At 34.6% G+C, this 23,446-nt stretch overlaps 2 protein-coding genes across 4 annotated transcripts in view; one reads left to right on the forward strand and one right to left on the reverse strand.

Moving 5' to 3' along the window:
• The window catches only part of pcif1 (phosphorylated CTD interacting factor 1), a 32,747-nt gene extending 27,733 nt beyond the window's left edge, over positions 1-5,014 (reverse strand). The window contains exon 1 of the mRNA XM_056460611.1: positions 4,919-5,014. The gene's annotated coding sequence lies outside the window, so the exon portion shown is untranslated. The remainder of the gene's footprint in view (positions 1-4,918) is intronic.
• A 7,509-nt stretch (positions 5,015-12,523) lies between these two features.
• Positions 12,524-23,446, forward strand: part of pltp (phospholipid transfer protein) — a 36,170-nt gene continuing 25,247 nt past the window's right edge. Inside the window, exons 1-4 of one of the 3 annotated variants that reach the window (XM_056460612.1) lie at positions 12,524-12,675; positions 20,062-20,185; positions 20,257-20,356; positions 23,188-23,313. In XM_056460612.1, the coding sequence (XP_056316587.1) occupies positions 20,077-20,185; positions 20,257-20,356; positions 23,188-23,313 (335 nt within the window). In that variant the 5' untranslated portion in view covers positions 12,524-12,675; positions 20,062-20,076. Of the gene's footprint in view, positions 12,676-12,775; positions 12,839-19,318; positions 19,442-20,061; positions 20,186-20,256; positions 20,357-23,187; positions 23,314-23,446 lie in introns of those variants that run through there. The other 2 variants (XM_056460615.1, XM_056460614.1) reach the window with 2 other exon arrangements.

The raw sequence follows: 23,446 nt of genomic DNA on the forward strand, positions 1-23,446 counted from the left end.
TCTGCCACATGTACAGACATACAGAGAATTTAAATTGTCCCTCTCAGACATCAGGTGTATTGACCTTATTCTACAATGCGGAAGTAACTCGCTTTCGTGATTGTTTTAGGTCTTCCGATTCAGCCGCCTATGGGACAAATGACTAGAAAATGGCAGAAAACGGTCAGATTCTTGCTCTACAATCAATTGTGTTCATAACTACGCGTAAAAAGTAGAATAATATAATGAGAAAACATCAGCGTGCAGCATCAAGCAGCATAACAAGCTGTTTTTAACATCTAAAAAACAATGGAAGTGAATGAGAGCAGAAGTGTCAAGCCAAAAAGTCTACAATGGATGGGTCAGCTCGTATATGAAGAATAAGCTCAAAACACGTAACAAAAACATCACAATGGGAATGTAAATATACTATAATTAATTACTAAACCATTTTAGTAAAAATTAAGATGGAGAAAAAAAAATACAGAATTATGAAGATACAAAACATACAAAAATACAACAGCAGTCAACATCATGTGTGTCAAAATTTGTTTTCTCAACTTTCCAAAGGTTGTTCAATAGTTTTTCAAAGTGTTGTTCAATAGTTTAAGGTTGATGAAAGGTTTTGAACCATTTCAAATGTTGAATATAGGGCTGGCCGATTTTGGCCGAAAATCTAAATCTCGATTAATTGAACATTTTAACTCGATTACGATTAATGAACGATTATTATTATTTATTTATTTATTGCCCTCATAGTTTAATTCATCTTTATTTGTATAGCCCTTATACAATGTAGATTGTGTCAAAGCAGCTTCACATAAAAGGTCATAGTAAATAGGAACAGTGTAGTTCAGTTTGTAGTTCACTGACAGGTTTTGTATAGTAAATATGCTCACATATTACAAGTGAGAGATATTACATTACTTGATTTTAAAATAATTGAAGAAACATCCAATATCTACTATCTATGATTATTTATTGAACATCAACGTTATTCTTATAAAATGCACTTTTGGAAACAAAATTAATTATTTTTAATGTTTTCAAATGTAGAAAGTATAATTTTTATGTAAATAATTGTAATGTAAATCAGCCTTAAGAGAGTGGGGTCATGTGGCTCCACACACAGTAGGGAAAGTAATAGAAAAAAATAATAAATCAACCTGGAAAAATTAGGTCAATTATAGGTTCTGACTGTCGATTTCGGTTATTTTTTTGATTAATCGCCCAGCTCTAGTTGACTGCTGTATATACATATAAGGGCACATAGCAGGTACAGTGCCATGTGCCCTTGAAAAAGTTTTATTTTAAATGATACTTCTTGATACTGGGAAAATATGCACCGTTAAGATCGCACTAATATTTTTTGTGATTTAAGATCTTCCTGGAGAAATGCAATTTTTGAACTACTGTTTATGCAATGACGATACCAAAATAAACAGCAGGGCTGCATAATATGTCATCCAGCATCAATATTGAAATATGCAATGATCACATCAAATGATCTAAGTGTTGTTTTAAGTGAATTTAAACCATTTAGGCACAATAAATTGTAACCTTTGTAGCTTAAATATTAATTAACATAATTATTTTACACAATGAAGATGCATATGCATTGTAATTTTATCTGATTATTCAATTAATGTGCATGAATACTTTTTAGACTCTCTAGAAAATCATAAAGCGCTGTTTTCCATTCGTATAATTTGCTCTGCTGCATTTAGCTATGCTTATAATTTGATTATATTTTAGCTCAGTTTGTTCAAAGTAGAGCTATTGAAAACACATCTGGAGAAATTGTATTCATATCGCAATGTATATAACAGAAAAGCTAAATATCGCAACGTCAGTTTTTTCTAGTATTGTGCAGCACAAATAAAAAGATTATAGGTATTTCACTGATTTAATTACATTAAATTCAGACGAAAAAAAGTCAAGGTGCAAGTATTTAGACTTTAAAACACTATGATTGAAGGAAAATTGCAGCAGATATTTTTATTCTTATTGGCTGTTGTGATTTTCTTTTATTGTCCAACTCAGCACTAGGTTCACCTTTGAGCTGCTCTAGCCAATAACAGAACATCAACTATTGGGGAGGTGGGTCTTAAGAAGGTAAATCATTGTAAGATTGGTCAAACGTGGCTAAACAACTTATGCATTCAAAACAAGTATACTAAACTATTATTTTAGAGCCCTAATTTTGACTAAATGTATACTAAGGCATACTACAACTACATTATTCAAAGGTTATAGTAACTCTAAATTAGGCATAGGACGAGAACCGGCTTCAAGGTATAACACGTTTGGGAAAATTCAAGGTTTTAAAACCACCAACAATATCTGTTATACTGTTCCTACAGCATATGCAAGTAGTATCTCAGCAGAAAAGATATCCAAAGATGCCATTTAAAATCGTATAGAGATCAGTGTTTTTGAAACTACTGAAGACAGCTAAAGTCACAGATTCATTTGAATTAATTAGCTGGACATGTCTACAGATACACAATATTTTAAATGTTTCCCAAATTAAAATACATTGTGCTCAAATGGGGGAAAAGGTTTTTGTTTTTTATCCAGACATTTAAAAAAGAAAGCATATTTTAGAGCAGTGATCACAATACCGTGAAACTGTGATATTTTTATCAGTGTCAGAATCATATGCTGGCCCATGCCTACTCTAAATGTTGTTTTAAGGGTCTAAGAAACCCCATGTACTTGAAAACGGGACTAAATATAAACTAGCTGCTATGGTAAACAGGGTAAAAAAGAAAATCTAAAAGTAAAAAAGTTAGCTTTATTGAATTTTCACATATAGTATTTAGGTTGCTTTGCCCCTCAAAATTGCAAAAAAAATAAATAAAAAATAAATAAATAAATAAATAAGTAAAAATACAGTACAATTTGGTTTAATTCAACTTTATTAATCAAGAAGGGATTGCTTAGTTCTGGTAACACAAATATTTAACATTGATAGGTAAAAAAAAAAAGAGTTTTAAAATGATTAGCCATGATTAGGAGAATATTTTAACTGTCTTATTACAGCATGACAGAAATATATTTGTTCTCAAACTGAAAGGAAAACATTGCTGGAATGAATAAAACCATCATAAAAATGAAAGTGAAAGTGGATCTCATATTAATAATACATTCACTGACAATTCCCAAATGTGTTTGATAAAATTGAGACATGACTGCACCGATTAGCAACACAGTACAAGTCAGTTCATGTCAAGTTTAATGAATCACAGAAGAATAATTAGCTGTGGTTACACAAATATTAAAAACCAGTAGAGAAAAAAAAAAACCGTGAATGGAGAAAATAAATCTTTTTAGGGGGAAAATGTATTTTATTTTGCTTAGGTGAAAGTGAAACTTGTGATAATAAAAATAATGAAACTTAAATCGTAATGAAAGTGAAAGTGAACCTCCATTAGTGACTCATTTACTAACAGAGCACAAAAGTGTTTCATAAAACCTAGAAATAACTTAAAAACACAAAAACAACATTCATGAATTGCTTGGCAGTCCTGCACAACATACGTAAAAGTAAATTAATTGATATTTATATGAACTAGAACAGTAGTATTCATACAGAAACATGAACATGTGTAAATTACACACTATACCAGTTTTTCAGGATTTACCAGATTTTCTGATGGAAAGTAAAATGTAAACATCTGCTTTATTCTTGAAGTCTGATAACATTTCTTTTAAATTTCAAATAAAAACATTACAATTTCATAATTTCAGAAGAGTTAAGAAACCAATATTGGAGAAAATAAGCCTGATTTTTAATGACAACAAATGAAAACAAGACATTTTCTGAAAAAAAGCTCAATTTTAATACATCAGAGCTTCACAAGCTAACATAAAATATTAACATTTTACTCAAACTTGTGCCCATGAACCCAGTATTTCCATTTTTGCATATAGAATGTGAGCAACTTCTAGGAATACCATGGTATTACCACAGTAAATGTAAAGGAATTGCATTATGTATTGGTCTGCCCCGAGTTTTCATGGGTTTAAATGCTAATATCAAGTAATTTAAAACAAATATCAGTTTCCCTTCACATAATCCTTGCAGAAGTAATACAGTGCGAACACTTCGATAGCGATGGCATGGGCTAGCAAAACATTACCACATAATCACCATTGATGTTATGTTTATTAAAGCTAGAAATCGAAGCATACATCATGTATTCTGCCCCATTTACTGCGTTTATCTCGGTAATAAATCAAACAAATGTAACAGTTTCCCAAAATAAAAAGTACGTTATTTTAGTGCGAACACTACAGAAGAGATGGCATCGGGAAGTAAATCGACTGTGCTACACATTCACCATTGATGTTATGTTGACTAAAGCTAGTTATCGAAGCATACATCATGTATCTGCTCAAGACAAATGTGTTTACTGCGTTTATCTCGGTTAATAAGAGCGCAAATGAGCGAAAGAAGGACACGCATGCGCCTGTACGCCGCCCACCCCAGATCGAGCCGCCCGAAAACAAACCCGAAGGAGGAGGAGAAAAACAGCCAACAAAGAGCTACGGCAGCACAAGCCCGATGTGCTGGACAGAGCGGGTAAAATAACACCAAATGGCGGAGCTTCGGGCTTCATTTGGGCAGAGAAAGGACCAGGACAGATAGGGCCATCACTCTAGTGTGTCAAACTGCTCATTTATTGAGTTTAAACCCAGTCAATCTTCGACTGTTTCGGCCACAAATTTTGGGCGCGCATTTTTCTTCGTGGAAACGGTCGACAAGATGGCGCGCGCTCTAGGATGGTGTCGCCGCGCTCACTGCGCATTATAATGTCTGTTTATTGCGTGCATTCGGCACGTTTGCAGCAACCGCGGGGACAGTTGTGTGCCCCGTGCATTCCGCCACACGCCTATAGGTCTAGCGCTGCTCTTCAATGGCTGAATCCCTTACCTTGGAGAGGTTTGATCGGAGTCCTCAATAGGCTTTGCGCTATTCGGTTCGGACCCGCCTCCGCCTCTCCCTCCCCACCGACTCCGCCATCTTGTATCGGGCACTCGGACGCGGTTAATGCGCAGGCGCGGGTTTAGTTGCCATCCGCAGTGGAAGCCGTCAAAGCCTCGCCGCCATTTGTAGAGAGGCAGAATTTCAGTCTACTGTAAAATGAAAATGGGGTTTGTTTATTTATAAGAGAAATGTAATTTTGAATGTTCTTTTTGTTCCCCTGAACATGTTTTTTTATATGTATTTTTAATATGACAGTATATGTTTTGAACTTTGTGTGTTTTGCTTTTAATATATAGGCATATTTCTGTTTAGCTGTAGCTGATTTTAATGTGCTTTTATAATAAATATTAGTGCTTTACACATTCATTGGAATTACTTCAAACATTTCTAACTTTCTAAGTCAATTGCTTTTATATTTTAAAGTTTATATATGTATTTTTTTCAGATTTTTTCCAAATTTTCCAAACACTATTCGATAGTTTTATTTAATTTGTTTATTTGCAGTGGCAAAATCATTTATAGCTCATAAAGCTCAATTATTAAAATACAATGATATAAAATATAACATTTCAGACCCATAGCCAGGGGGGGTTTGGGTGGATTGAAAGACCCCCTTCTGACAAAGTCCAGATTTGGCCCTTATATGAGCTCATTTGTCCCATTTTTGACAGTATAACATCATATTGTGAAAATAGCCAATAAAAGAAAACTTTAAGGAGAATAACCAATAAAATCAGGCTTTTATTATTAAAATTCACAAAATCTGACTGAGGAAGTGAGCTGGCCAGTTTGTTATTTGCCTATAGGCTACAGTTTTTAATTTAAAACAAGTTTAAACAAATTCCCACTTTTTTGTTTGTTATTTGTTTGTTTTTTATAATGGATTATAATAAATTAGCATTTAAAAATAAGTATATTTCAAAAATTGTAATCTCATTACATTATATATAAACCTATAATAACTTACTGTTTAAATGCACATTTGTAAATAAACATACATTTTTGTAAACAAAAATAATATGATAAGCACTTTGACAAATATGTGAGAAGTATTTTTGTTGCTTCAAAAAGTGTGGTAATGTCGGTGCAATAGCCCAGTGGTTAGTGACATGGAGTGGAAGAGCTCCGGGCATCCCAAGTTCGAATCCCAGCTCATGGACCTTTCTTGATCCTACCCCCCCCTCTCTCTCTCCCACTTCACTTCCTGTAAACCTACTGTCCTGTCAAATAAAGGCAAAAATACCAAAAATAAATCTTAAAAAAACAAAAAAAAAGTGTGGTGGTGATAACCATCCGACAAGCTAATCCAGCACAAATTAATGCTTAAAATGACACGAAAATGCAGTATTTGAACAAGGAATAACTGCAAATTGGTCTACGTTTTTAGAAAAAAGAACCACCACTTTTAGTAGGCTGGTAACATAACCCAATTATAAAAATACAATTATATAAAATATAACATTTATAGGTATATTTCCCCAATAAAAAGTTTGCAGATAAAAGAAAATGAAGTTTTGCTCAAACACTTGTATAACCATGATATTCAACTTAAACCAGCAGAACTAGATCTAAGATTTAAGCTATGGAGTTTGCAAGGCATAAAATCCTTTTGTCTCACTGATAATGAATTAGAAAGTTTTCAGCAACTTTCGAATACATATAACTTAGATAAACAAGACTTTTTCTGTTACCTTCAAGTAAAGACTTCAATAAAAACATGAGATTCAGAAGACATAAAAACAATATTACAGGTATTTATAGATACTAACAAAAAGAAGGTTAATAAGAAACTACTATCAAGAATTTAGTCCTGTCTGACATTAATAAAGTAACATTCAACAATTTATATAAAACAGAAATGGGAAAAGAAGGCCAATATAATTATAACAAATGAGGAATGTAAAAGAGGTGTATGATATGGAAGTACTGACATTTTCTTTGAGACAACAAGCCTATAAAATTTCTGCATACTGGGAAGAAATGTATTGTTTTAGTTTTATTGTGGTGCTTTATTATATACATATACATATCTGTAACCATATCTTTAATACATAACCCCAAGGGCATAGATCCGCTCTTGACATTGGTGGGGACATACATCCCTATAGCGCATACATTGAACAGCACAAATTCTGTTTCGCGCTTTTAAAAACATGAATAATTTACTTATTAATATAAAATAAACACTTAATAATACAAATAACATCCTGTCCCATGCTGCAAAAGTTAATTTACATGATTTTACTGCAGTCAGGCTTTGAGAAGGATTGAATGTAGAATAATTTAGCGAGATATGAGACACAATTTAACAGTTTTATCCTGATTATTGTTTTTCATGATCATGGAGGTCAAAATCGAAACTGAATTTTGATTAATTGCACAGCCTTTGTACTTTTTATGACAGTGAACTCATAGCGTACTTGGTGCACATGTATAGATTAAGAGTTGATGGAGCACTACTTTATTTTGAAGTCGATAAAATTATTGGTAGGGACATTTCAGTAATTGGTGGATATTGGTGGGGACACGTCCCCTCTGTCCATGCCAATTCTACGCTCTTGTAACCGTTAACAAAATTTTATATAGCAACATTTTATCAACCATAAATACGAATGTAAATAAGATTGTATTCGGTGACGTTTGACAATTGTATTGTGTATTTTTTTGTTTCCATGCTCCTTTGAAAATGTTTTTTTGTTGTTGTTATTGTTTTTAAAAAGGAAAAAAATAAAATATTTTAAAAGCCAAAAAAACACATACTTATAAATCATAAATTCAGAGAAGCGTGATTTCCAAGTGGCCTCCTCTTGGCTGTATATTCAATTCAATTCAATTCACCTTTATTTGTATAGCGCTTTTACAATGTAGATTGTGTCAAAGCAGCTTCACATAAAAGGTCACAGTAAATAGGAACAGTGTAGTTCAGTTTGTAGAGTTTAAGTTCAGTTCAGCTCAGTTCAGTGTGGTTTAATCAGTACTGAGAGTCCAAACACTGAAGAGCAAATCCATTGATGCGCAGCTCTACAGATCCTGAACCATGCAAGCCAGTAGCGACAGCGGAGAGGGAAAAAACTTCACTAATGGCGAAAGTGAAGAAAAAAAAACCTTGAGAGAAACAAGGCTCAGTTGGGCACGACCATTTTAATTTCTCCGCTGGCCATACGTCTTCTGTATTCTTACAGAAAAATATGCATTTTGTTGCTTACAAAAAATAATAAATGAACCGTAATCCTCACTATCTGACATTCTTACTAATCCTACAAACAAAGTCTGTAAAATGTCTTCTTTGTAAGTGGTTGCTTATGAACTCTATTCCACTTCTGCACATCATTACGTCTTTTGAACTATATTTATCTTTTCCACAGTTCAAACTCGACTCTTTTCCTATATTTGTGCATCATTTGCCCTACACTAGTCATGTCTTGTGCACTTTTGTGCATTTATACTTTTTATTAGGTTTTTAATTAATAATTTATACACTGAGTGTTGGAAAATCCATTTTTTCCTCGGGTCCCTTCACTCTAGTATTTTGTATCACCAGTGAGTGTCTGCATCAAGACCGTCCAAGCTTGGAAAAGATGAGAAGAAAATCAGCTGAATGGTTCAGTATGATTTTATTCTGACACAAGGGAGGGAAGAGCAATCTTCTATACACATTGGGGGTCCGCCTGCAGCTGAGCCCTAACACAAAAGAATATTATCATAGAAGGAGGGAAACAGCGATACAAAGACAGCTTACAGCAACCAGAATACGTGAGAATGTGTGCGTGTAGGTATGCGCGCATCTGTGAGCGAGTCAGATAGTGACGATTTTGCGCACCCAAGGAGAGGAACGGAATGTTCCGGCCACACCGAGATAAGATGAACAGAATATGCATACCCACACACAACATTTCTGCAGTGTAAAGACACAGTAGAGAGAACAAGAAAAACAGTAGAATACACATACATAATAATCAAATCCTTCACTGAGTTTTAAAAGTTTCTAAAAAGTGCTTTAGTTGCAAGTTACTATAGTATATTTAGAAATAATTGTAGTACTTATTCAATAATATTATTTTAAGTTTATAGTTTGAATTTGACTAATATCAAACAGGTTTGTGACAAGTGCAGGATCAATAAATGATGACAGAAACCCATGTAATATCTTCACTGCTGAGTTTTAAGCTTAGTTATGCGCCAAGGCAACATTTCTAATTTTCAGTAAGCCTTTTTCCTGAAAATTATGTTTTTATAGATCATTTTAAATAGTTTTGTTTAAAAACATTTCTAAATACTAAAGTATGCAGTGTTCAGCATAGTAAATTGTATCCGCTTGTTAAGTGTGGTTAAGAAGCAGCTTCCAGGTCCAAGCGCTCTATCAAACTGCATAGAGAGACTCATCAAATGGTAATAATAAACGTTTACGAAGTGATGTAATACTTTAGATAATCACGATCACTATATATATATTCATGCCTAATATCTGATGGCCAGAAAGTGATTCATTTTTTATAAATTGTTCAAATTTTAGTATTTGTGATGCAGCAAGTCCAGAGACTGTTGTGTAAACCGTGATTTTAACTTAAATTCGCTTTAATGTGTGATATGACTTAAAAACTGATCCTAAATGAATATTTTCTCAATTCAAATGTGTAGTGGCTTGAACCCGGAAACAGTATTTCATACGGCACCAACACGTCACCACTTAACAAGCGGATAGTAAATAATATACCCCATTTTAAAAATGAATACTTTTACCCATTTTTCAGTAAATATAAACAATACGTTTTGGTGCATTTAAACAAAACAGTTTTATTAAACATATGTCCATTAAAATAAGAGGTTGGTCACCAAACATCTTTAGGAATAGAAAGATCCATTCATTCATTCATTTTCTTTTCGGCTTAGTCAATTTTTAATCCGGGGTCGCCACAGCGCAATGAACCGCCAACTTATCCAGCATATGTTTTATGCAGTGGATGCCCTTCCAGCTGCAATCCATCACTGGAAAACATCCATACACATACACTACTGACAATTTAGCTTACCCAATTCATCTGTGCCACATGTCTTTGGACTGTGGGGGAAACCGGAGCACCCAGAGGAAACCAACACTGTCTCCCCGTGTTGGTGTGGGTTTCCTCCGGGTGCTCCGGTATCGATATTTACTGGCTCCGGTATTGATATTTTTTTTACATGCAAACTCCACATAGAAATGCCAACGGAACCAGCCGGGGCTCGAACCAGCGACCTTCTTGCTGTGAGGAGACAGCACTACTCGCCCAGAATAAAAAGATAATATTTAAATTCAAATTTCAACAACATTTTATTTTTTTTATTTATTTTTTATTTGTTTATTAAAATGTATTTTAGATTTTTCCCCAACCTATTAAATTGGGTATACTAATTTTTGGACTTTGATCTTATTATTTATTTGCTACTGACTAATATAATTTTCACTACCTGATAAAAGTCTTGTCATCAATCCCAGTTGTAAGAGCAACAAATAATAACTTGACTTCTAGTTGATCATTTGGAAAAGTGGCAGAAGGTGGATTTTTCCCATGGATCATCTGTTAAACTACATCCCAATCATCACAAATACTGCAGAAGACTTACTGGAACCCACATGGACCCAAGATTCTCACAGTGATCAGTCAAGTTTGGTGAAGGAAAAATCATGGTTTGGGGTTACATTCAGTATGGGGGCGTGTGAGAGATCTGCAGAGTGGATGATCAACATCAACAGCCTGAGGTATCAAGACATATGTGCTGCCCATTACATTACAAACCACAGGAGAGGGAAAATTCTTCAGCAGGATAGCGCTCCTTCTCATACTTCAGCCTCCACATCAAAGTTCCTGAAAGCAAAGAAGGTCAAGGTCCTCCAGGCATTGGCCAGCCCAGTCACCAGACATGAACATTATTGAGCATGTCTGGGGTAAGATGAAGGAGGAGGCATTGAAGATGAATCCAAAGATGAATCTTGATGAACTCTGGGAGTCCTGCAAGAAGGCTTTCTTTGCCATTCCAGATGACTTTATTAATCAGTGATTTGAGTCATTGCAGAGATGTATGAATGCAGTCCTCCAAGCTCATGATGGAGTCAGACACAATATTCATTCTGTTTCTACTGCAGCATGACTTTATATTCTATACTGGACATTATTACAGTTCAGTGACAAGACTTTTGTCTAAGTAAAGTCAGACCTTACTGTCCTATTTAAATCATTCAAAATCAAGGCATGATCATATTTTATTATGGTCAAATAATTATAATCTAGAGGCCTTTGCCTTTCATATAAGCCACTTCTGATACCAAATGATCAACTAGAAGTCAAGTTATTATTTGTTGTTCCTAAAACTTGGACAGGCAACAAGACTTTTGTCAGGTAGTGTATAGTTGAAATTTTTTTAATTCTTTTTCAAATGTTTGCCAAGTAATCGTTCAACAGAGGAAAGACATTTTCACAGTATTTTCTATAATATTTTGTTCTTCTTGAGAAAGTCTTTTAGTTTGGATGGAATAAAATCAGTTTTAATAAATAAATAAAAAGTTAAGGTCAATAATATGAATCCCCTTTTGATAGACCTTTTTGATTGTTTACAGAACGACACCAATGACTTGCTTAATTAACCTATAGTTAAACCTTTAAACTGCACTGTAGTCCCTTGCAAAATAACCAGTAAAATAGTATGTTTTGCCACCATGGCAAAGACAAAAGAAATAATATATTAATTAAAGCTACTACGTTTACATATTTGTAGAGAAAATCTCTTCATTAAACAGCACTTGGGAAATATTTTAAAGCATATTAAAATCGGAGGGCTAATAAGGTTGTCTTCAACTAAATACACAAATGCATTATTGTAAACCATCCTATAGAAAATAGTAATTAAAAGCGAAGTCTGTGAGGGGTGAACTGAATATATGCTGAGCTCTTTATGTTCTCAAATGATGAATGGGTGATTTAGATTACCATTAGGTTGTTTATAGGGGCTGATAGTTTTTCTCAAGGCCTCTACTGTGTGGGAGGAAAACTAATGACATATACTCCATTGGTGTTGTGTCTAAACTTGTGCTACTCATCTGCTGGTACAAAGACCATGTGACGCATTTCCTCGCCCCCTCTTTTTTTAAACACAAATAAATATAACCCCCTAAAAGAGAAAGTTTGAAAAGTGCTCGCCCTATAATTGGTGACTAGCAGCATTTAATAACACTCTGAGCTCCACCTTTTGGTTCCCTGTGGTTTTAAGTTGAATTTCATGCAACATGTGATTCTGTGAAGACCTTGTAAAACGGCCTTCTGGGAATCTAATTTAAGGTTTAGTCTAAAAAAATTAAAGAGCCGGAGACTCTGAGGTTTCTCGTCCACGGCGTTAGCTAGAAATAATGAAAACTGCTGGAAATAGAAGCAACTATGCAGGTTTTGGACAATGAAGCTGAATTCTGATGCCACAATTCGTTGCATAATTTAATCAGAATTTTTTCTCTCTCTGTTTTATTGCACATAATTGAATTGTTGACGCAGGGTCATATGACATGAGGCGAAGAGAACACCCTTATAAATTCTGACTGCCTATAAAGTGGGAACACAGTGAACCCATTCCTAAAGCAAAAGAGATACGGAGAGGATTTAACTTTCACTGAAGACATCAAGAAAATATCAGAGAGTTTCTTGTGCCTTGAGTTATCCAGCCTGCATTTCCACACCGCTGTAAGTATTCTGCTATTGTGAAAGGACCTACAAAGGTATTTGGGAGGGAAATAAGGGAATAAGCTGGTGAATAGTGCTTGCACAAAATGTGTACAAAGTTTATATGGTTTCATTCTGTGGCAACATCGAAAAGGGAACAAATGGCCTCCCAGAACACACGGAGGTAGGATTAATGTTTATATGTTTAGGCTAATTTTGGGAACTCAACAATAGTGACAATAATATTTTGGGATATCACTGGTCTGTTGTTTGTCTTTATGTCTTTATGTCTTATTTTTTTTTTATATGTTTTATATATTTTTGGTCAACACAGACAGTTTAAATAGCTGCGGTTCATGTTATTGTATGTAGTTTTGCACTTTGACCCAAAAGTCTTAAACATTCAAATATTCTACAATTTGCTGTAATATATTCAGAATTTTTATATAATTCTTATAATTTATATATTTAAATATGTATAACTAATAAATATTATACACTATATATATACACACACAGTTGAAGTCAGAATTATTAGCCCCCCTTTGAATTTATTTTTTCTTTTTTAAATATTTTCTCAAATGATGTTTAATAGAGCAAGGAAATTTTCACAGTATGTCTGATAATATTTTTTCTTCTGGAGAAAGTCTCATTTGTTTTACTTCGGCTAGAATAAAAGCAGTTTTTACTTTTCAAAAACTATTTTAAGGTCAATATTATGAGCTCTTTTAAGCTATATTTTTTTTTTCGATAGTCTACAGCAGTGTTTCCCAACCCTGTTCCTGAAGGCACACCAACAGTACACATTTTCAACCTCTCCCTAATCAAACACACCTGAATCAACTCACCAGAACATTAGAAAAGACTCCAAAACTTGACACGAATGGGTCAGATAAGGGAGACATACAAAATATGTACTGTTGGTGTGCCTCCAGGAACAGGGTTGGGAAACACTGGTCTACAGAACAAACCATCGTTATACAATGACTTGCCTAATTACCCTAACCTGCCTAGTTAACCTAATTAAGCCTTTCTAGTAAATCTAGAAAGTAAAATTTTATCTAGTCAAATATTATTTACTGTCATCATGGCAAAGATAAAATAAATCAGTTATTAGAAATGAGTTATTAAAACTATTATGAATCGAAATGTGTTGAAAATATCTTCTCTCCGTAAAACAGAAATTGGGGAAAAATAAACAGGGGGCTAATAATTCTGGGGGGCTAATAATTCTGCCTTCAACTGTATATATTGTTTATAATATTTATTGATTTTAAATGATTTACAAATATAATATAATTGAAAATTTCATTTACATCCACATCTGATGTGTTCCATTGTTTCACAAACAAAACTTGGTAAAGTTGGTCTATATTTTGCTTGTGTAACATTGTTTTACTTATTGTGTTTGGGTTTTTTGGGTGTATTGACCTAGAGAAACAATCTTGTGTTTGTGAACTCCAGTAACCCCACTGCCTTCTCAAAGCAAACATCACCTTATGTGCAAAAACACGTGGAGGAGCATTTCAACATGCGCAGAATCGGATGTTCTTGGATTCCACCCAAAAACCCCACTTGATTTACTGCAAAACCATCCTGGCTGAAATGTAAAGACTTCTGGCCTCACTAAGCATCATATTGAACAAAGGTCTCTTATCACTATATTGCACTCAAACAATGCATTAGCTGAAAGATACCGTCTCAGGAGTAATTACCATTGTATGCATAAAAAGCTCCCCAGCCTATAGGATTGTATACAAATGAAAGATGCATTTGTGAACTCTTTCCGCCTGCCTAAGACCATCTTCTTTGAAAAGAGGTAAATGCAGCCAGACCCTGGGGTCAATGACCTTACGTAGCCCATTTGTGGGACAGTTTGTTTTGGTCCTGTTTGTTCCTGTTGGTTATATCTGGGTGACTAAAGACAGCTGCCTCCAGCAACATTAAACACACACACATGCGACCTCCAGGAGAGTGACTTTATTCAAGCTGTGCATGTCTGTTTTGCTGGTTATTTTGTATCAGACTGTTACTTTTATTAATTTGGTTTAGTGGTTTTAACAATACCCTAAAATTTAACTCAATCAGGAGTTGTGTCACTTGATTAGGAAATAATTACGGACACTTTAAAGTCCATGTAAAATCGAAAGTTATAAGCTATATTTTGCTAGCGCACATTGATATTCTTTCATTCATTCATTTTATTTTCAGCTTAGTCCCTTTAATAATCAGGGGTCGCCACAGTGGAATGAACCGCCAACTTATCCAGCTTATGTTTAGGTGAACAATTAATCTGTGCAATTTAATTAGGTTTGTTTTGGTAATCTTCCATCAAATTCTGAGCATCTGTTTCTGGTGGAGAGCTGGTCCTTCTCTGATCATGTCAGTTTTAGCCACGCCCATCTTACCGTTAGATTGCTATTAGGAAATTATGCGCAAAGAAAGCCCCGCCCCCTACTCAATATTCAGTTTCATTTGGAAGTCAACATCAACATTTCAGTTCACACAGACTTCACTGAACTGCATCTACACAGAAATCCATAGCAACCATCCATAATACTCAGTCCTTAATAGAGCACGTTGGCATAGCAAATCCCTAGAACCCATTTCATAATGTTTTCACTGTGGATGCTGTAAAAACCTCCCAAAACTACATAGGAACACTCTGACAATAATTCCCACAACAGCAACCGAAATGAATAATAGGTACAGCACATAGATATTTACATTAGATGTCGCCTATATAGCTATTGTTGTCTGTTGGAAGGAATGCATCAATAGAGCCACCATTTTAGTACAGGGTAGCGCTCCTTTAAAATGAATGTGGGACCAAGGTGCAGAGCCAGAATCAGAGCCAGAGACATGTACATGTACACATATACCAGTGGTGTAGTCCTTGCTATACTCGCGTATACTCAGTATGCCTACTTTTTTCTACGAGCTGTTTGGGTATTACAACTTCTGAGGATCAATACCCTCGGTATACTCACTTGTTTTGGTGATTAAACGCCCCTAATTTATGTGTATTCGCAACTTCTTTAATGGTATACCAAATGTTTTTTTAACTCGCATCTTTGTTGCAGTTGGTGCAATTTTGTTTAACTTGCGCCATTCCCCACCCCCTGACGACCGCAGCAACTGTGAGAACATTTCGTGAGTTTTTCGAAGATCACAACAAATCAGCTGAATGATGTCTCATTGAAACATTCAAGTAAAATTATAAAACAGCATGGGTGTCGCTTTAACACAGTGCATGTGCATTAACTATATCATACATTCATGCACAGGATTAAACACAGTGACAGAACCACTTAATGAATGTACTCATTTTAACTGCATATCTGAGTGACATCAGAGTCTAACATTATGTGTTGTATCGAATTAAAAATTATTTCCTATTATAACTTATATAATGATAGTAAAATATGTAAATTAGCCTGTAAGTTTTTAATATGTTTATAATTATGCTATTATGAATTTAAAAAGTGGCAGTTTTATTTAATACATGAATAAAAATGTACTTGAGTATAGGCTAGTATATATATATATATATATATATATATATATATATATATATATATATATATATATATATATATATTGGCTCATATACATTTAAATACAGCTCAATATACTCAGCCAATCTCCGGGTCTACTGGGGTCACTATTACCTACAGTAAGCATAAATCATTGAATTGGGATTAAAATGAATAAATTTGTTTAAATATTTATCCTTTTTAAATAGTTCACCCAAAAAAATAAAATTGTCATCATTTACTCAATCTTTACTTGTTCCAAACCGGTTTGTCTTTTTTTATTCTATTGAACACAAAAGAAGATATTTTGAAGAAAGCTGGAAACCTGTTACCATTGACTTTTTTGGAAGTCAATAGTTACAGGTAACTGATAATTAGTGTATATATATATATATGTATATATATATATATATATATATATATATATATATATATATATATATATATATATATATATATATATATATATGTACATATACATATATATATATATATATATATATATATATATATATATATATATATATATATATATATATATATATATATATATATATATATATATATATATATATATATATATATATATATATATATATATATATAGCTAATGAATTTAAGAAACATTGACATTCGTCGTTTCTTTGCCTACTTTTAAAATTTGGATTGGGTGGGTAATAGTAAACCACCTTTTTTTAGGACTACACCACTGATATATACATATATCTATGATCAGGAGTTTTCCCGGTGGTCAGTATGCAAATATTTTTTTAAATTACATTAAATTCTACATCACATTTCTACATCGATGGATAAGCGACCGCATGTGCATTGCTGACAAAGAGAATGTGTTTGTGTGCATGGAAATGTATTATCCTCCCTCCCTGTTAAATTTGATCTAATCCATGTCCTGAAACACACCCCCTCTCCTGCTTTCATTTCTAATGCTAACGGAGTGAGCGATTCATTTGTGAATGAATCTCTGTTATCTCTGTTTGTGCTTTTTATTTGTAAATGTATTGTATTTAATTTTGCATTAAGAAGATAAAGGTTACAATTAAAATATATATTTTAACATGCGGTTTATTTACACAAAAACAAAGAAAAGAAAAAAGTATATCTATAGAGAAAGAGAGTGTTATCATTTGAACCATCGATATCCCTGCGTCTCAATGTTCATATCCACCTTTATGATCTAAATCGTTTATAACATGTATAATATTCAATAATTTAGGGTGGACAGTATGCACATTGAGGCGCAGGCACTATTGTTATCAGGCACCCTTTATAGAGCAATTACCAACCTGCGTCACACATGACGTCACACGGGTTCCCGGTTGCAATAGCAAACATGTCAAGTTTGCCGTGAGGATGCCAAATTTGAAAATAGAAAACTTAACTTTTACCGTACACCACACTGCTTTTAATGCCAACCGCAGACGTCTTTGGCTAATAGGGAGCTGAATGGAGTGAGGACCTAATTAAAAATGCTCGACTCTGCAGGTAATCAGGTATCAGGCAAGTTCACGCTATGCTGAATCACACACATTACTCATTATTGATTGCAGCAATGATTTCAGCAAAAACAGTTAATATGGTGAATTAAACTGCGGACACTGAATGCTAAGACTGAAGTGTAAAAATGTAAGTTCACATACCCTGCAGTACAGGTGAAGTTCGCTGTCAGAATGCACTTATTTTGCTTGTTGATGATTACCCAGGCCTTGTTTAGCTCCGTCTTCTTCCCTTGTCTTTGGCTAGGCAGAACCTTGATTTTTAGCACTACAAAGTTTTGAATCTGGTAATCATGGAGCATTATTTCTTGCACATGACCACACAGAACTAAATTGTTGGCATCCAAAGACTTGTAGGCCTGTAACTTCACTTCTGTAAAATCACTTGGAGTTTCAATGGGATAATTATTTGGGGCTGGATGCTTGGCCATTTTGTCTTATCCAATATCCATTGCGAGGGTGCTATCGCAAATGGACCTGTCAGACGAACGCCGCTCACTTTAATGTTAACTTTGCCGAATAACTGTGCTTATCACTGGGTGACGAGCTGCTATAATACGTTGAAAGCATTATGTAAATAATATATATTTAATATGTAATCAATATAAATTCTCTCTAATACAACAACTAACTCAACCGCATCGGATGTTATTCCCTCGCTGTAAATGCTAACACTCCCGTTTTTTTTTCTGCAACCTCAATGCGCGCGCATCCTGAATGTTTACAAACATGGTAATTCATCTATAAGTTACTTCAAAAACTACTTAGCCGACAATAATACAAGTTTCTAGCACCATAGCATCTTCTTGGCATACTTCATTCACATCGTTTGCTGATTTTCTACAACAAAACTAGCGTAAGCTTAGAATTTAGTGCAAGTTGGTGCTACTTTGCCTTATGCAGGGTTTCTACAGGTTTCATCAAATCAAATTTAAGACTTTAAGACCATTTTAAGACCATAATGAATGACATTTCAGACTTACACAAGGCTAAACGCTAAAGTTTTTTTTAAATGGCCAAGTTAAAACCTTAAAAAAACATTAAAGACAAATGAAGAAGATAATTAAACCACATTAATAAGTAAACAGAGTTAATAAATAAATGTCACTTAACACTTTTATTGAAATATATTGTTTGTGATTGGATGTGTGTTGGCCTGATTGAGTATAGCTATACATGGACATAGGAAAATTAAGACTCGTTTAAAAAGATTTAAGACCTACAACACAATATTTAAGTAGATTTAAGACTTTTTAAGGCCTAAAATTTGTTTTTTTTGAAAATTAAGACATTTTAAGACCCTTCAGATACCCTGTTAAGGTGAATGCAGTAAGTGACTGTATTATCATCTATACCTTTACTTGTTGAGCACAAAAGGTCGTAACATACAAACACGAAATCTTACCAGTGTAATGTTATGTCTTTATGCTTTGTTTTACAGGAAAATGAATGAATGAAACTGGTAAATAAACATACTAATACTTAAAAAATACATTTCCTTAGAAAATATATACAACTAAATAGTAATGCCCTCACTGGTGATGCTGTAAGAGTCACCCCTCCCTCCCCCCCTTTCTCTCTCTGCTGTCCATTCAGACGAGGCACACAGTCAGCCTCTCCTCCTCTGCACTATAAACACACACGCAGACACAGACCCCTCACACACACTGCTACAGAAACAACAGAGGAAAGACTTGGACTTCCTGGGCTGGATATTTTCTTACATACACTTGAAAGGCAAGATCATTCTCTAATTTGCTTCGCTGTATATTCAGCTGCCGTCAGCTTCTATTTTTACACTGCCGCACTGAAGAAGCTGTTTGGTGCAAGACTGCATGAAAGAAAAACAGTATATGAGGAGGAAAATAAACTGCTATATTAATGGACTTCATTCCTCTCAGAGACCAGAGAGTAACACGTTGTATTACTAATAAACAAGAAGGGATTTGTTTGTGCAATTATGTTTAATTCAATCAGTTTAATCAATTATCTAGTTAATTTTAGTGCATTGTGTTAACTTATAAAGTGTTTAATCTTGACATGTTTCTCTATTAAATTAATAAGGCTTTTCATGTTATTATTTTTGTGTAATCCCTGGTTCACTTTACAAAATAAAAGTTCTCAAAGGGGAATTTTGGCATTTTTTGTCCCCAAACAACCTTTCAGAAATCAATTTTTAAAATAATTTAGGTGTAAAGAACACTTTAATACTTTATTATTTTCACAATAAAGAGCATGTCGTTTAATGGAAAGATTTCATCAATGTCATAGAGTCCAATCTTTACTTTTAATACTGTAAACGCCTCCTAAATGTCTCTTAATCCTTTATTTATTTATTAAACTGCTGTTTTTTTTAGGTCTGCTGAGGAATCATGGGTCTCCTAAAAGTCTCTGTCATCTTTCTTCTCTCACTCATCACAATGACATTAGCTGAGCCGCCTGGATGCAAGATCCGCATCACCAAAAAAGGACTGGAGATGTGTAAGAACTCAACAAAACATCCAACAATCAGCATGTTTCTTATATAGTCTCTAAAAGTTGATGTTTTGCAGTGAAGGCAGAGACCAAGAAGTTTGTGGAAGAAGAGCTGAGTAACATCACCATGCCAGAGATGCAAGGATCTGAGGGCCGTTTCCAGTACACCATCAATAAGTGTGTTTATACTTTATCTACTGGATTTATACACTTGCAAATCTATAGTATGTCCAAAATGGCGCCCTCGTGTGGTCATTCTGACACAAGCGCTTTTAATTCAATTCCAGATTAAAGGGATAGTTCACTCAAAATTAACATGAACTCACTATTTACTCATTTATAAGTGGTTCCAAATCTTTGTGAGTTTCTTTTTTTCGTTAAACACATGTTTTGAAGAAAACTGAAAACCTATTGATTGATCCATAATGGGAAAACCAAATACTATGAAAGATTCAAAATATCTTCCTTTGTGTTGAACAGAAGAAATTGAGTCCATTTGTTTTGGAACAAATAAGAAGCGAGTAAACTATGACAGAATTTTCAGTTTTGGGTCAACAATCCCTTTAAAGGTGCAGTGTAGGATTGATACCTAGTGGTTGAACTAGGTATTGCAGTCTAAATTCAAAACACTGAGTTCAGTCATGTGAAAATTATGATTTTATAAACAAAGAGACGTGGCACCCCTCCCCTAAACCCAACTATCATTGGGAAAGGAGCAAATCGTACTAAACTGGTTATAGAGACCAAAAGAAAGGCAGACATTCTGACAGGGAATGCACATTTTAAAAGGAGAATAGCTGACTTGAACATTGTTTTTCACATAATATTTTTTTCAAACAATGTTCACATAGCATGTTTCTTAAATATCTGCAAGCATATTATGGTATTTTTATGCTTTATAAGAGGCAAAATCTCACATATAGCACCTTTAAGCCTCTAAGTTTGAACTGAGGTAAAAAAAGGATACAAGATTGCATAAAGTCGCCATAAAATTAACATTTACTCTTCTTATTTTTATATACTACCTGACAAAAGTCTTGTCCTCGATCCCAGTTGTAAGAGCAACAAATAATAACTCGACTTCTAGTTGATCGTTTGGAAGTGTCAGAAGGTTGATTTTTCTGATGAATCATCTGTTGAACTGCATCCCAATCATCACAAATACTGCAGAAGACCTACTGGAACCAGCTTGGACTCAAGATTCTCACAGAAATCCACAGGAGAGGGCAAACTCTTCAGCAGGACAGCGCTCCTTCTCATACTTCAGCCTCCACATCAAAGCTCCTGAAAGCAAAGAAGGTCAAGGTGCTCCAGGATTGGCCAGCCCAGTTACCAGACATGAACATTATTGAGCATGTCTGGGGTAAGATGAAGGAGGAGGCATTGAAGATGAATCCAAAGAATCTTGATGAACTCTGGGAGTCCTGCAAGAACGCTTTCTTTGCCATTCCAGATGACTTTATTAATCAGTGATTTGAGTCATTGCAGAGATGTATGGATGCAGTCCTCCAAGCTCATGAGAGTTATACACAATATTCATTCTGTTTCCACTGCAGCATGACGATATATTTGATACTGGACATTATTACAGTTAAGTGACGACTTTTGTCTAAGCAAAGTCAGACTTTACAAAAAAAATAAAAAAATCAAGGCATGATCATATTTTATTTTGGTAAAAAAAGTGTAATCTAGTGTAAACTTCTGATACCAAATGATCAACTAGAAGTCAAGTTATTATTTGTTGTTCCTAAAACTTGGACAGGCGGCAAGACTTTTGCCAGGTAGTGTATGTAGTAGTTCTTGTTATAAACGATGTTCTGTATCAGTACACTTGATTATTTAGTAAAAATTCATTTGCTCTCATAAACTTTGATCTACCATAGCCTTCCATAGCCTCCCTCTCGAAATGAATTTCTTCACCTCACATGGAATTACTTTAGGGCGGAGCTATCAGTCCTTTAGGGTGGGGCTTTCAGTGATTTTGGGACAAAACTATGAGTGCATTTGTGCAGGGCTCTCAGTCGTTCAGGGCAGCACTTTCAGTGATTTAGGGTGGAGCTATTAGTACTTTAGGGCGGGGCTATCAGTCTTTTAGAGCAGGGCTATCTGTAATTTAGGGTGAAACTATTAGTGCATTAGTGTGGGGCTATCATCAATTTAGGGTGGAGCTATCAGTCATTTAGGGCAGGGCTATCAGTGAATTAGGGTGGAGCTATCAGTCATTTAGAGCAGGGCTATCAGTGAATTAGGGTGGAGCTATCAGTTCTTTAAGACGAGGCTATCAATCATTTAGGGTGATGCTCTCAGCAATTTAGGGCTAGTTGTCTGTCCTTTAGGGCGGTGCTATCAGTGATTTAGGGCAGAGCTATCAGTTCTTTAGGGTGCCACTCTCAGTGATTGAGGGCGGAGCTATCAGTCCTTTAGGGCAGGGCTAACCTCAGATGTCTTGTTTTTGCTGTGAATTCTTTCATTAGTCAATCTTCCTTCATTTTGTGAGCAACTTCAACAATCCAATCGGTTCCCAAAGAACAAAATCATGCACCCCCCTATATTTTTTCTTATTTCAAGACTGTTTCAAGTGGATGTACGTCAAGATACAGCAGAAAAATGGACAATCTGAACTTCAGTTTCATGGCGACTTTAATCCTTAATAGGGAACACACTGAAATACTCATTGGAAAAACCCTGGAGTATCACAGGGGGTTATTACAAGACTTTTAAACTTGTGTGACTTAAATAAAGCAATATTGTAGTTAATAATGTGACCATATCGCAAAAAAAATGATTCATTGGATTTACTAAATTATTTTAAGGTAAGTGGTTACAAACAATTTATATGAGAACAATCAAATTAAGTTGAACATTACTAAATGTAATTTGGTTATTTCAGAGCAATGAATAACCCTTGTTTTTATATATAAAGCTGGAAGAGTTCATTTCATACATGCATTCACTTTGATGATGACCAAAGTAAAGCGGTCTCTAATGTAAAGCTCATGTTTCTTCAGTGTGAAGATCATAGAGCTGAACCTGGCGTCTGACCTGCGCTTCCAGCCGGATGTTGGTCTGCTGTTTGAGGTGCAGAACTCCTCCATCACCCTCAACTTCCAGAGACGCATCCTGTACTGGCTCTTGTGAGTTTGAATGCACCTGCAGAAATCAAGACAACACATTTATCATTTCATTAACAAGCAACTGTAAGAATTGAGTATCTTATATTCAGTGAGAATGCTTCATATTTATCAATATTGACGGGCTAATAACAGC

This window comes from Danio aesculapii, chromosome 6 (genome assembly GCF_903798145.1).
Source record: "Danio aesculapii chromosome 6, fDanAes4.1, whole genome shotgun sequence".
Classification (NCBI taxonomy): Eukaryota; Metazoa; Chordata; class Actinopteri; order Cypriniformes; family Danionidae; genus Danio; species Danio aesculapii.